Source organism: Lycorma delicatula, chromosome 1, assembly GCF_047948215.1.
Source record: "Lycorma delicatula isolate Av1 chromosome 1, ASM4794821v1, whole genome shotgun sequence".
Lineage (NCBI taxonomy): Eukaryota > Metazoa > Arthropoda > Insecta > Hemiptera > Fulgoridae > Lycorma > Lycorma delicatula.
This window is the reverse complement of record NC_134455.1, coordinates 274,715,896-274,728,925: the sequence shown is the minus strand read 5'-3', so window position 1 is coordinate 274,728,925 and position 13,030 is coordinate 274,715,896. Positions and strand designations below refer to the sequence as shown.

Below are 13,030 nucleotides of genomic sequence, written 5' to 3'. Positions count from 1 at the left end.
TTTTATTTGTCTATTTTTTAACGGAATAACACGAATTTATATTAATAATATGAACTGTAAGATGTGTTGCCTGTAATTAATTTTGAAGATTTAATAACCCCTCTGTTCCATTGGCTGAGTTACACTAGCTGTGTTTAAAGAAAAGAACACAAGTTTTATATTAGAATAATTTCCTTGAGGGTGACATGATGTATTGTCTAAAAATCAGTAGAATCTTTCTACTTTCACTAACCCCATTTTTCCATTTAAATTAGACAGCCAATTTTACATTAAGTTAAACATCATCCAACCCTTCTTACTTGCATGCCATTTCAGCAGTAAATGAACATCATTTCTGAAATAGTGAGACTTCTAAGATTTATCTGTCACCAAACCAAAAATAGTTGGTATTTTTTTGGATTGTTTGCCTCCTATATACTTTTCATTCTTAAGACATTTCATTCATTCTTAGCATTCATTTCACCCTTCAACCATCCTACCTTGATTTATCTTATTTTTTATGTTGTAAATATATGTTTTCCTCATTCAAAATTTTCACAAAATTCTTTCATGTTTGTTTTAGAAATGAAATTTATCTATAATTTTCTCTTAAATATAAAGTATTTTTTCTCTGCGTAATTGCAAGCAAAGTTTGAAAAAAGAGAATTGCAATTAAAACTAAAATAGATGACAGTATTTAGAGCGATAAATTAAACCAAAAATAAAGGCTCAAATTTAAACTGTAAATGAATATTGAACAATCAAAATGTAAAACTAGAAAAACAATAAATGCTCACTACAAAATGAAAACTATTAGTGCTTTCAATCACAATGTTCACTACACTGAATAAAATTATTCTCAATTTTTATGTATAGAAATTGTAAGAAAATATTAACTTGTTAACAAAATATAGCACATAATAGATTGTTTGCATAAGTTGTTATTCAATACCATTCTTTGTTAATGACCATTGGCTTATAGGCCAGAAATTGGAGTCATAAATGTGACTGTATATTTTGTGTTAAACAACAATTAGTCATCTACTTCATTTATTATTTTACATATCATGGTTTGTGTATATTCTATTTTTTAATCACTTTTTTACAGTCTGTTTTGTATTTTATTTCGTTTCTAACTTATGGGAAAAATTTAACACATGAAATAGAAGTAAAATCCATATTTATTTCCATTTCTGTATTATGTAGTTTTCTGTTTTAAAGAGATTCAGTTTTATTAAAATAAATTTGGGGAACCATATATTTTGAGAAGGTAACAACCATTTTTAAGAGGTTCTGTTTTGCAGAGGTTGACTGTATTTAAAGATTTTAATTTCATTTGATTGCTTGGTGTTAAAGTGAATATAAATCTACTAAGAATATATAGGTTTGGTTTGAGGTGTACTGTGCTTTGTGATATATATGTCTTCTCACCACTTCACTTATTGTAGGGAAGACCTGGCTTTGTTTTCCAATTCATGGTGTGAATTTTTTTTTTATTATCAATACATGTTGGACTTGTGGATTTCGTTTTATTGATTCATTATTTCTAAGAAATTGTCTCTCTATGATATAAAAGATTTTAATTCACCAGATAGTTGAAGTGCATTAGCTCCATCGGTATTCACTGTTTTTTTAACAGATAGGCTGTGATACTGATTCTTGTTTTAAATCCAAGTGAAAGTATTGTTACTTTTAATTGGGCTTTTATGGCTATGTTTCCTTTGTAGTTTTTAGGGTGTAATTAATTAACCTTCTCTAGAATTTTTTAAACCAATTCTGTAAAACACCTGTGTTGTATTTCTACATTATCCTTGTCTTGTACAGAGTGGTTGCAATTATTAAAACATATGCTGTAACTTTTTAAAGATTTTAATTGTGTTTTCAGTTGAATGTATGCCTGGAATGGATTGAAAATTCTGTGGGAAATTAATAGTGTCAGATTTATTGGTATTTTGCCAAAATAAAGTCTATAGAAATGTTAAATTGATAGATATATGGTTGGGGTAAATATTATATTACATATAATAATAAATACATATATATAAATATGTATATAAATATACATTTTAATATAATTTTCTAATGTGGGGGAGTAGTAATGGTCTGACTTAATGCATAGCATTTAATTAGATAAGTTTCTTCCTGTTTAATTTTTGCTAAATTAGTTTATTTCAGATTTTAGTCCCTTCTTCGAGGGTGTTTATTTCAGGATTATATGTGTAATTCTAAGATGCATTCAAATTTAAATTTAGGTCTTGAATGTTGATGAGCTGCTATTACATTTTTAAAAAATGTTAATTTAATCTTCTAATTTGGTATTTGATTTTATGTAACATCAAATTAACTTATTTTGGTACATAATATTTACATTAAACGTAAATATATTTACAGTAAGGAGATTAAGCATTTACTCTTCTTCCAGATTATCAATCTACTCATTAAAATGTGTACTGGTTTTTCTATTTATGTTTGCTTATAAAATTTATTTTTTTGATAGAAAGTGTTTGAATAATGTTATGAGTGTTATTTAACCTGCATCCTTTTAGTTACATAATTTTGAATTTGTTCGTTTCGACTAGTTTATCATATAAATTATGATAGTGTGCTATTTATATTTAATTTTGTTCATTAAAATTGTGACAATTTGTATCAGTGTTTGTATTTTAATTTAACTTTCTCTGTGTTGATGTTGCAATTGCTATAAAATTTATTGAATATCTAAAAAAAATTCTGTTTTTGCATTATATATCATTGGTTTGTCTGTAACTGAGTAACAGCTTTGCTTTTCTTTGCTTATTAATCTAGCTGATTATATGAATGGAATGCTGATGTGTAAATTAAGATATTCTAATCTTTGCTTGGAAAATTTAGAAGGAAAAGGTTTAATAGAATATTATTTTGTTGTAAAAATCAGTCAGTAGTGAAAATTAATTTGAAAATTATTGTTATCTAAAACACCTAAAGCTGTTTAATAGTTGTTAAGTTAAATACTTATGGAAGTTGTGTTGCTACCTTAAAATCTATAGCCTAAAATGGTAAAGAAAATTATAAATAACCTAATTTTTTCTTTTAAAAAAAATTCAGTTATAAAACTTCCATAAATATTTGCGTTTTATGATTATTTGTCAGTACAGTTGTATGTGAATGTAGCCAATTCATTTTTTCGTCTTCATTTTTCCATACATGTTTTGGGTTACTTTTCCTAAATTGTGTTACCAGCCACCAATTTTATACATGTAGGGAAATAATTTTAGTAAACTTATATTCTGTATTCTGGCTCTAAGATATTATTTATTCTGTAGCCTCCCAAAGGAAATGGTGGCCGTCCCAAAAGAAGTGGGACTAATACGCCTGATGAACTGGAGAAAAAGACTGGATCTGGAGGCTGCAAATCTCCTGGAACTTCTAGCACGTGTTCAAACTCTCCTAGCGATAAAGCTAAGAAAAGGGTACATAATGCATCTGTGTTTTTCTTCTGTATTGTATGTGACTTGTTACCATTTACGAAAATGTACTTGATTGTAGCATAAATGTACTTTCTCTTGTGTATTGTTTGAAAAATTAGGAAAGGTATTAAAAGCAGTAAAGAAATGAAAGGATTTCATTCTGAAGTTTTAGAACTAAAAAATTTACTAAATAAATATTGTATTTTTTTAATATGAGGATTGATTGAATAAGGCTAAATAATTAGCTGAAAATACTTGCGTCATGCTTGATAGTTGTTCATAGATAAATGCTTATTCTTATTGTAGTATTTTGTCATGATTTGCAAATGGTGTTGAGAAAATCCAAAACTTTGACAAAATGCCCAGCCCATTGAGTAAGAATATTATATAAAAATGTTTTTCCTTGTTTTAAATTCTTCTAAAATTAATAAATCTGTTTACAGAATTTAATTTTATTAATGAATAGACCGTGGAAAGAGATTTTTCTCTCATATTATAGTTTTTAGTGTCAATTTTTTGTTGATTTAGGTAGGTTTTCAGTATGATATTGCTGTAGGGTTTAACTTTATTAGTGAAGACTCTAGAATGAAATTGTGTGATTACTTATTTAATGAGTATTTCAAGTAGATTTTCCATGCAAGATCTGTTAGAATATTTGAAGATTTTATTAAGTATTAATGGCAGTGTTAATGTTTATTTTCTCCTTTTGTATTTTTGAAGTTCTTCAGGATTGTCATTACTGATTTAAACATTGGAAAATCAGAATAAAATCAGGTTTTAGCCAATTAAGCAGGAAGTTTGTATATTTTGGATATTAATGAAATTGAAGATACTTAGTGATGAACATGATTTTTGTAGCAGGCTGATAAGTATCCTCCTTTTCTAGTTTATATCAGATTTTATCATTTTAAATTATAAAAAAATGACTAATTTTACCTGCAGGAAAGAATTACAAAGGGATAGCATCATCTCTTAAATTAGGAGTAAAGAATTATTTGACTTTTTCATGGAAGAAATTGACGTTAAAAGAAATCAGTACAGAATTATTTTGATGAATAATGGAAGTACAACTATTCTTTTCTCTCAATGAATCTGCAACTCTCATTGCTCAGGAAGCTATCCTCTTGGTTGATTTCTATTCACAATTCTTAAAGATACCATAATGCTATTCAAATCTAAAAAAAAAAATTAAAAGAAAAATTGTAATACTTTAGGAGGTAACTTCACCTTTAGTGAAATTGCTGCTTAGACCCGTAAGAATGAATGTACCCCTTAACATAATTCCATAAGGATTACTGAACTGTATCTTGAAACATCAACATGGGCAAATATTCATGTTGAGTTGATTGCACCTACTATTTTGGAATAGAACATAAACAACTCCTCAAAAATTCATGACTCACAAAAATAGATAAAATAATATTTGATACCATTACTGTTTTTTTTTTTTTTTTTTTTTTTTTTTTTTTTTTTTTTTTTTTTTTTTAACCAATATAGTTTTCTAATATTTTATATTTTTGTGTTCAAATCAAAATGACATTTCCATTTTTACTCGAAATATACATTAGGAAGTTTAATTTCTTTTAATAATATGATATGAAAAAAAACATGGCTGGTCATCAAATTTTTGTCAATTTTGTGTTTGTTACATGCAGGAAAGAATTTCAGTTGGATAAATAATATCACTTCTTTAATTAGAAGTGGAAAATTTGCCATTTTGCATTTTCATATGGAAGAAATTGTTTAAGTACACTGAAATATAATATGTTTTATCTTGCTTGCATTGTTTGTGATTGTTTCTAATTTAAAAAAAAAAAAATTATGAATACATAAAAAACTAATTTATTTATATTAAAGAAAACATTACAACTGTAATTTAGGCTGCTTTTAAAAAGTTTACTCTGGTATTACAATTCCTCTTTTGAGTTTTAAGCAAATTGTATTTTATAAAGTTAAACATTTAAATCAAGGATAAGTTAGACAAATTATTTTATGTCCAGTAATGTTGATGTGAAACAAAAATATGTGTAACAATATTCATGGATGGTATAAAATATAGACAATGAATTGCTTAATTTCAGGTTAGGTATGTAAAACATACTACACTTTTTTGTTAAAATTAAAAAAAAGTGTTAAGTTAAGGCTAAACAGGATATTAGGCCAGTCAGTTAGCTTGGTTGTTAGTATAGTATGCTGGCTATAGGTCTTGGTTTCAGGTTTGATTACTGCCAAGTATCTGGTTTTTTTCACTTGTATTTCAGTCATTTTTTCTTCCTTGTGAAAGATATTTGTAGAACATTTCAGTGGTCATAATATTGAAAATATAAATGATTTTTAAAAAAATGTATTAGCAGTTGTTACTTATCTCGGGAATTTAAATAACTCTTCGTCCAATGTTTTGCTTTATATCATGGTTTTTCTGTGGTGTGGCTGTGTGTGTGTATTTTGTAAATATAGAAAAAATTAATTACATGTTCACTGTACACAATTCATACATTTTTTTAATAGACCATGTGATGTCAACCATTTCTGGGTTCATAAAGTTAAAATGGTTAGATTAATTTTCTTACAGGTAATGTGGGATATTATTGATTAGCATGTAGGAATCAACCGTTGATCTTATCTGATATAAAAGGATACATCATAAAATAAGTTTACACAGCAGTACTTTCATTATTATTTATTTTTACCAAGTATTTACTGGACAGTATTGATATTTATAATATTTTTCAACATTTTCACTCTCTTAATGAATGAATACAACATGTGAAGGTTCTGATCCCTTTATTCTTTGATTTCAACGATTTAGTGTATCATTCTGTCACCAGGTCATGCAGTCAATAAGGAGTAAATACTAGCTGGAAGTTCTACACCGTTTGGTTGAAGCAATTCGAAGAAAATGCCTGCATTTGTGGAGAAAGAATTCATGGCAGTTGCACCATGATTATGCACCTGCTTATATTTCACTGCTTGTTTGTGAATTTTTGGCCAAAAACAACACTGTTATTATGTCTCAGCCTCTGTATTCGCCAAACATGGCCGTATTCGCTTTTCCATATTCTCCAAGCTGAAAAGAATCATGAAAGGATGACATTTTGTCAAGATTGAAAAGTTAAAGACAAAATTGCTGAAAGAGCTAAATGCCATTCTGAAAATTGCATTCAGAAGTGCTTCAAAGATTGAAAAAAGCCCTGTCACAAATATATTATATCTGAAGGGGGAGTTCTTTGAAGGTGATAAAATCACAATATTGATGAATAAGTAAAAATTTGTTGAGAAAAACTAAAATTCTGCATTTTTTTTTATCAAACCATGTAATACTTAATAGAATATTATAAAGCTGTGTCTTAGAGAATGATTAATATCGTTCACTCTTTATCAATTTGTTTTCAGATTGTGATTGTTGATTTGGTGTTATGCCATTAAAAAAATCTCTTGCATAGCGTCTGTTTTATATTATTCATTATGGATGAAGCCTTTTTATTTTTAGTTACTAAATAGTTAATTAAATCTTTACTAAACAGGCTAAATGCCTGGTGAGAGGATAACAAAGGAAGTGAAATGAATAAGCGCCAATACTAGCAGATCACCCAGCAACATGCTGCTAAATTTTGTGTTCTATTGGTTATTTTGTTTTTATAACAGAAAATTTTCTTAAGAAAATATTCTTTACCTTGTTTAAATTTGACTTCTCTTCTGGTGTTCACTGTGATTATTTCAATAATGACCACTGAGTGATAAATGCCCCTTCTCCAGTATCTCATCACTAAGTGTCTTTGTTTTTGCTTTAATGCTAATTCTCTTCTACTGTATGGTATAACTAGTTCCTTGCCTAGTAATTGTGCTGTGGGTACATTTTTCAATTAATACATGGTTAATGCTATATGCTGTATTTTTTTTTACCTCGACTTTTTTATGTTATGGTTGCATGTCGGTAATAAAGTTATCTTATATAGTCTTTTTAACATCTGATAGTGTAGCTTCACTAACTTTTTGAATATTTCTATATTAGTATTGAATGCCATCCAAAACATGATTTATTGTCGGTTGAAATATTGAATTCTGATTGTTCTTTACTGTTTATGTTTCATTAATAAGTGTGTATGTGTGAGTGCTTGCAGGTGGACACGCGTGAGTTTATCACATCTTTTTTTATTTTAGTATAAGAACTTTAATATGCTTTTGCATATATTTATTGAGGTGCATGAAATTATTGATGATAAAAGTGTCTGTCAGACCTTTGCTGGTAATTAAACTCGAAATATTTGATCTAGAAGTAACCAAATTAATCATTACTCTAGTTGGCTGGCTTTTATTTGATTGATGCCCGTAATAATGGAAAGGAATCTTTTAGTGCTTAGCACCTATAAAACTTTTTGAAATTTTTTAATAATTATAAGAATTCCACTTTAGATCATATACCCTAAGCGCGGTTCCTTTCTTTTGTGTACTAACTCCCTAAGTGCTGTATCTTTTTTAATCCTGATCATTACTTTTTCATTCCTCGATTTCTTCACTCATCTTAACTTTCTCCATTCCTATATCTTAAAAGCCTCATTACAGTTCCTCATTGTCTTCCTCATTGTCAATGCTTCACTTCCATACAAAACACTCCATTCATAGCCTTCAGCTAACCTCCTCTTCCTTAACTCTAGTTCAGACGTTTCCTACATACTTATTCTCTGAACACTTTCTTTGCCTTTCTTTTATTTTCATTGTGCTCTTCTAGTCCCTTGTCATCATAGTACCATATATCTGTGATTTTTTACTTTATCTATTCTATCATCACATGTCCTTGCCACACTGGAATCCTTTTGTTTACTTCTTTGGTTTTTACTATATTTATCTTCATTTCATACTTTTTAATCCTTTTCTCCAGGGCTGTTAATAATCTTTGATTGAAGTGCATGTGTGTTACCTACTAGAATTACCATATCAATATTACACTTCTTATTTTTTCCCTCTTATACATATTTCTTCCTCTCCTTCTTCTGACATATTCCTTATTGTTAATGTAAATGTTGAAAACTCTCGTGAAAGACAGCATCCTTATCTTATACCTTGACCTGCACCCACCAAATTGCTCATATTCTTATTTACTTTCATTGCTTCAGTTTGTCCTATGTTATAATTCTTTAACTAACCTCTATATTTCCACTCTACTTCTTTCTCCTTAAGAATCTCTATCATTTTCTCCATTTGTTTATATCAAATGCCTTCTCTGAATCTATGAAACACAAGACTCATTTCTCTTCTTATCTCTAAATATCTCTTTTCAACAATGGGATTTCTGATACCTTTCCCTTTCCTGAAGCCAAACTGTTCCTCTCCTGCATTCTTTTCCACTATTCTTACCAATCTCCAGTCTAAGACTCTTAGTAGTATTTGAACAGCATGGGCTGTTATTGTTCTGTGTTCTGTACATTTCTGACATCAGTTTTCTTTGGAATTTGTATTATTACTTTTGTTGCACAGCCTTCAGGCCATTCCCCCCTTACTGTGTATTCTAATACACAGTTCAACTATTACTTCCACAACTTTCTCCATCAAGCATTTTTTAAATTCTTTCAGAAATTCATCTACTCCAGTTGATTATTTATTCTTCAGTTCTTTAATTTTTTCCTGTATTTCACAATTTAGTATGAATGGTCCTTTATGCTCTTCAGCTATCTACCATTCATTTTCTATATTTAGTTCAGGTTTCTATCTTATTGTGTACAGGTTCTCTATGTATTTTTTTCATCTTTTGCTTCTTTCTCTTCATGTAGCATTTACCATCTATGATCTTAATTTCTTCTCAGTTAATTCATTTCCTTTCCATTTATCCTATATAATGCTCTCATCTAACAGTACATCATATTGTACTGTAATTTCTATTCTAAATTCTCAATTTTACTGCATTGTTCTTTTATCAACCTTTCCCTAGCTTTTTATGTCTCCTTCCTGAATTCATTGTTTAATTTGCGATACATTGCTCTTTCATTTTTCTTGTCTTATCAGTCTTCTTTCTCCTATTTTCTTTAACATTTCTGTAATTTTCCATTGTTTTTTGGCACTATTTCCTTCATAATAACCTACTACTTCCTCTGGCTGTTTTCACTATAGCATTTTAATTCTCATTCAAGTATCCTCACTGTTTTCATTTTCCTTTTTGCTTTCTTTAATTGGCCTACCTAGTTTTTCTCCCATTGCTTAATCCATATCTTCAACTTTTTTAAATCTTTCACATCTCTGAACTACCTTCGTTTTCTCTACTTTCTTTAAAACTATTCTTATTTCCATCAGAAGTAGCATATGAAATATTGAAATTTGCACTTTGTAATCCAATTGGCTTTTATAACAACATTCCTATAGATTTTATCTACTAAGATATGGTCTATCTGATAGTATGCTTTGTTTGCAAGGGAGATACCCTTCTTTATCTTATCTTTTTATGGTTTTTTAACCAAGTGTTGATTGTAAATAATTTTTTTCTAGAAAATAGTACTAATCTGTTCCCCTTCCATTCCTCATCCATAAGCAAAATTTTTCCTACTACACTTCCTTCTTCACTTTCTCTGATCACAGCATTCCATTCTGCCATCATTACCTTACAGCATTTGTTTTCTGATGTTATTACATCTTCAATACTTTCATACAGCTCTCCAATATTTTCTTCATAATTCAATCTTGTCATACATTATTATACTGGGTGATTCAAAGAAACAGGACATTTAAAAAATTAAATAATGTTAATGAAAAATTTTTTTTAGAAAATGAATTTTATTTCATGTAATTGTACAAATGTTGCCATTTTAGGATACATACATTTAGTTTATTTTTTAAAGATGACATCTTCCAGGTGACCTCCTCTTCTACGTAAACACTCACGAAGTCTCTTCGTTAAATTGTTCATGGTTTGACGTAACATCTCAACTGGAATTTCCGCAATTGCTTTTCGGATCTTTGCCTTCAGTTCTTCTGTTGTAGCAGGTCTACTGTGGAATACTTTGCTTTTAAGGTGATCCCCACAAAAAGTAATCGCAAGCTGAGAGATCAGGCGATCTGGGAGGCCATCTAATGTCACCATTTCGTGAAATGACACGTTGTCCAAACAATCTGCGTACAGCTGCCGTCGATATTCGTGCAGTATGTGACGTTGCTCCGTCTTGTTGAAACCAGGCTGTGTTAAGAATTGGTGGAAATCTCTTTTGTTATTCCACCACAAAGGTTTCAAGCACAGCTACTGTAATCGCAAGACCGTTGTCATCCTCAAAAAAATAAGGGCCTATAACACCGTAAGATGACATAGCACACCACACGGTCACTTTCTGGCTGTGCAATGGACGCTGGTAGCTGCATAGGATTTTCTTGTGCCCAGTATCTGAAATTTTGCTTGTTAACAAATCCACTGAGGTGGAAATGCGGTTTGTCTGACATCCACAGTTCGTGGACAAACTCTTCGTTATTGTTTATCTTCTGAAGCATTACATTACAGAATTGTGCTCGCACAACTGCATCATTCGGTTTCAGTTCCTGGACGATCTGCAACTTGTATGGATGGATTTGCAAGTCCTTCACTAACATTCTTCGAACACTTGAACTATGCAATTGTAAAGATGCTGAGAGACAACGGATTGACCGATGTGGATTTCGTGTAACAGCATCTTGTAAAGCTTGAACATTCTGTGGTGTACGGATGGTTCGCTCACGGCCTGGAGGTTTCTTTTTCATTGCCGAACCAATTTCCTCAAAATTAGGTATCCATGTTTTAATTGCATGTGCTGATGGAACACGGTCGTGCTGTCCCAGATTAAAATGACTGTGAAATTCTCTACGTGCTCACTCCGCACTGTCATTGTTTTTGTAAAACGCTTTGATAGCAAATGCACGTTGCGCACCACTCCAAGGATCCATGACAGCTAAATGGCAGGTTAGGTTAAAGAGGCTGGCGCCACTTGTCAAGTGGTACCAATCGCCCACGGCTACCAACACAACTTTCAAAATTTACCGTTTCTTTGAAGCACCCTGTACTATAACTAAATCTTTTGGTTACATCCCAATCTTTAACAGTATTTATCCATAATTTATATAACATACTTTCTGCACCCATTTGCTACTTTATTTCTCTTAATTATTGATGCTCTCTTTTTCCCTTTCTTCCTGATTAGAATTTGATAACTTCTCCACTCTTCATTTAATCATATTCTTCCCAGTTTACTTCATTCAGTCCTATAATATATCCATTTTATTTATCTTCATTTCCCTCTTGAGATTCTCTAACTTTCTACTGTGCAACAAAGGCTTGATATTCCAAGTTCCTATAGGCAATCGGTCCTTTAATTTTTGCCAGAGATCTGAATGAAAAGCTATTTTAACTGTGGAACATTTTACAGAATAAGCCTGCATCATAGCGTAAAGCAAGGGATTATCACTGGTATCTTTAATACAGTGGTTTCCATTGCCTTCTGTGTTTTAATACCATTCACTTCCTGAAGAATTTTGTTATTTTTGGATGCAGTTTACTCATTACTGCTCATCTGCCCTTAGAGGTGACTGTTGGTATTTGTAATGAGGGAACATCTTATACCAGGATTAACTCGGCCTTTTCATTCATTAGTTGCTTGTATTACTAGCAGTTGGTAATATATACTATTGTTGCCCCCTCTCTATCACAGGGAAGTGAATATCAGGATTTTTCCATCACCTAATCTACATTAAATGCTACATGGTTTAGGTTTCATTACACATGATTTTGTTAAATGCTTTTTCCAATTGTAACTAAATAATGTTTATGAATTTATTGTATTAACAACAAAAACTTTTACAATGAAAAACTTCAAGATTCTGAACATCTTAAACATCTTCAACTTCAAGATTTTTTAACACAGCTCTAACCCCAGTGTTTTCATTTTTTATCCCCAAAACATAAATATAATTTTAGATAAATCGTTGAGATTTATCTAAAATTAACACGATTAAAAGATGTTGAAATTATATATTTATAATCAAGAAGTATAAATCGTTAGAGCAAATGAATCGTTTGAGAAGTATAAATTGTTTGAATGAATGAATCATTAGAGAATTATAAATCATTTGTGCGCTGTGTGTATCCGCCTGGCACATCACCATTGGTCTGCTCTGTGCCAGTAGCTGCTAAAATAACAATTGAGCACATACAACAAACAATCCCACCTACGCACTGTCCTTCTTTATTATTATTAGTTAATTTGTTATAAACAAACAAAAATTGATATTGTTAAAAAATTAATAATAATAAAAAGAAAAAGCCACTCATAACAAATATTATTAAAGCAAATATCTTCTAGCAGAAAAAGGTGTTGTACTCTCTTACTACAAAAGCTCAAAAGAAATTCTAAATTATATTCTAACATTAAAATTGTCTTATTACTGTAGAGGAATTCTTTGACAAAAATTTGTTTAATGATTTATAAAACTGTTTTCCAATGTAACATTTTGTATTTTGATTGTATTTTGTAATTATATGAAAAGCACTTAAGCCTCTTTTATTTGAAAATCTGAAGTCCGATTTTTTTATAACGGTTAACTTAAAGAACTTAAATTTAAGATAAAGTTTTGATGAACGTTTTATGTTAAAATAAATT

The 13,030-nt window shown here is 30.1% G+C and overlaps 1 protein-coding gene across 15 annotated transcripts in view; it reads left to right on the top strand.

Annotated features, from left to right (window-relative positions):
* Gug (arginine-glutamic acid dipeptide repeats grunge) overlaps positions 1-13,030 on the top strand; it is a 220,262-nt gene that overhangs the window by 80,405 nt on the left and 126,827 nt on the right. For 14 of the 15 annotated variants that reach the window (XM_075378212.1, XM_075378096.1, XM_075378179.1 and 11 more), the window contains one exon: positions 3,282-3,428. The exons of the other annotated variant lie outside the window; for it this stretch is intronic. In XM_075378212.1, coding sequence (XP_075234327.1) covers positions 3,282-3,428 — 147 coding nt within the window. The remainder of the gene's footprint in view (positions 1-3,281; positions 3,429-13,030) is intronic. 15 annotated transcript variants of the gene reach the window in all.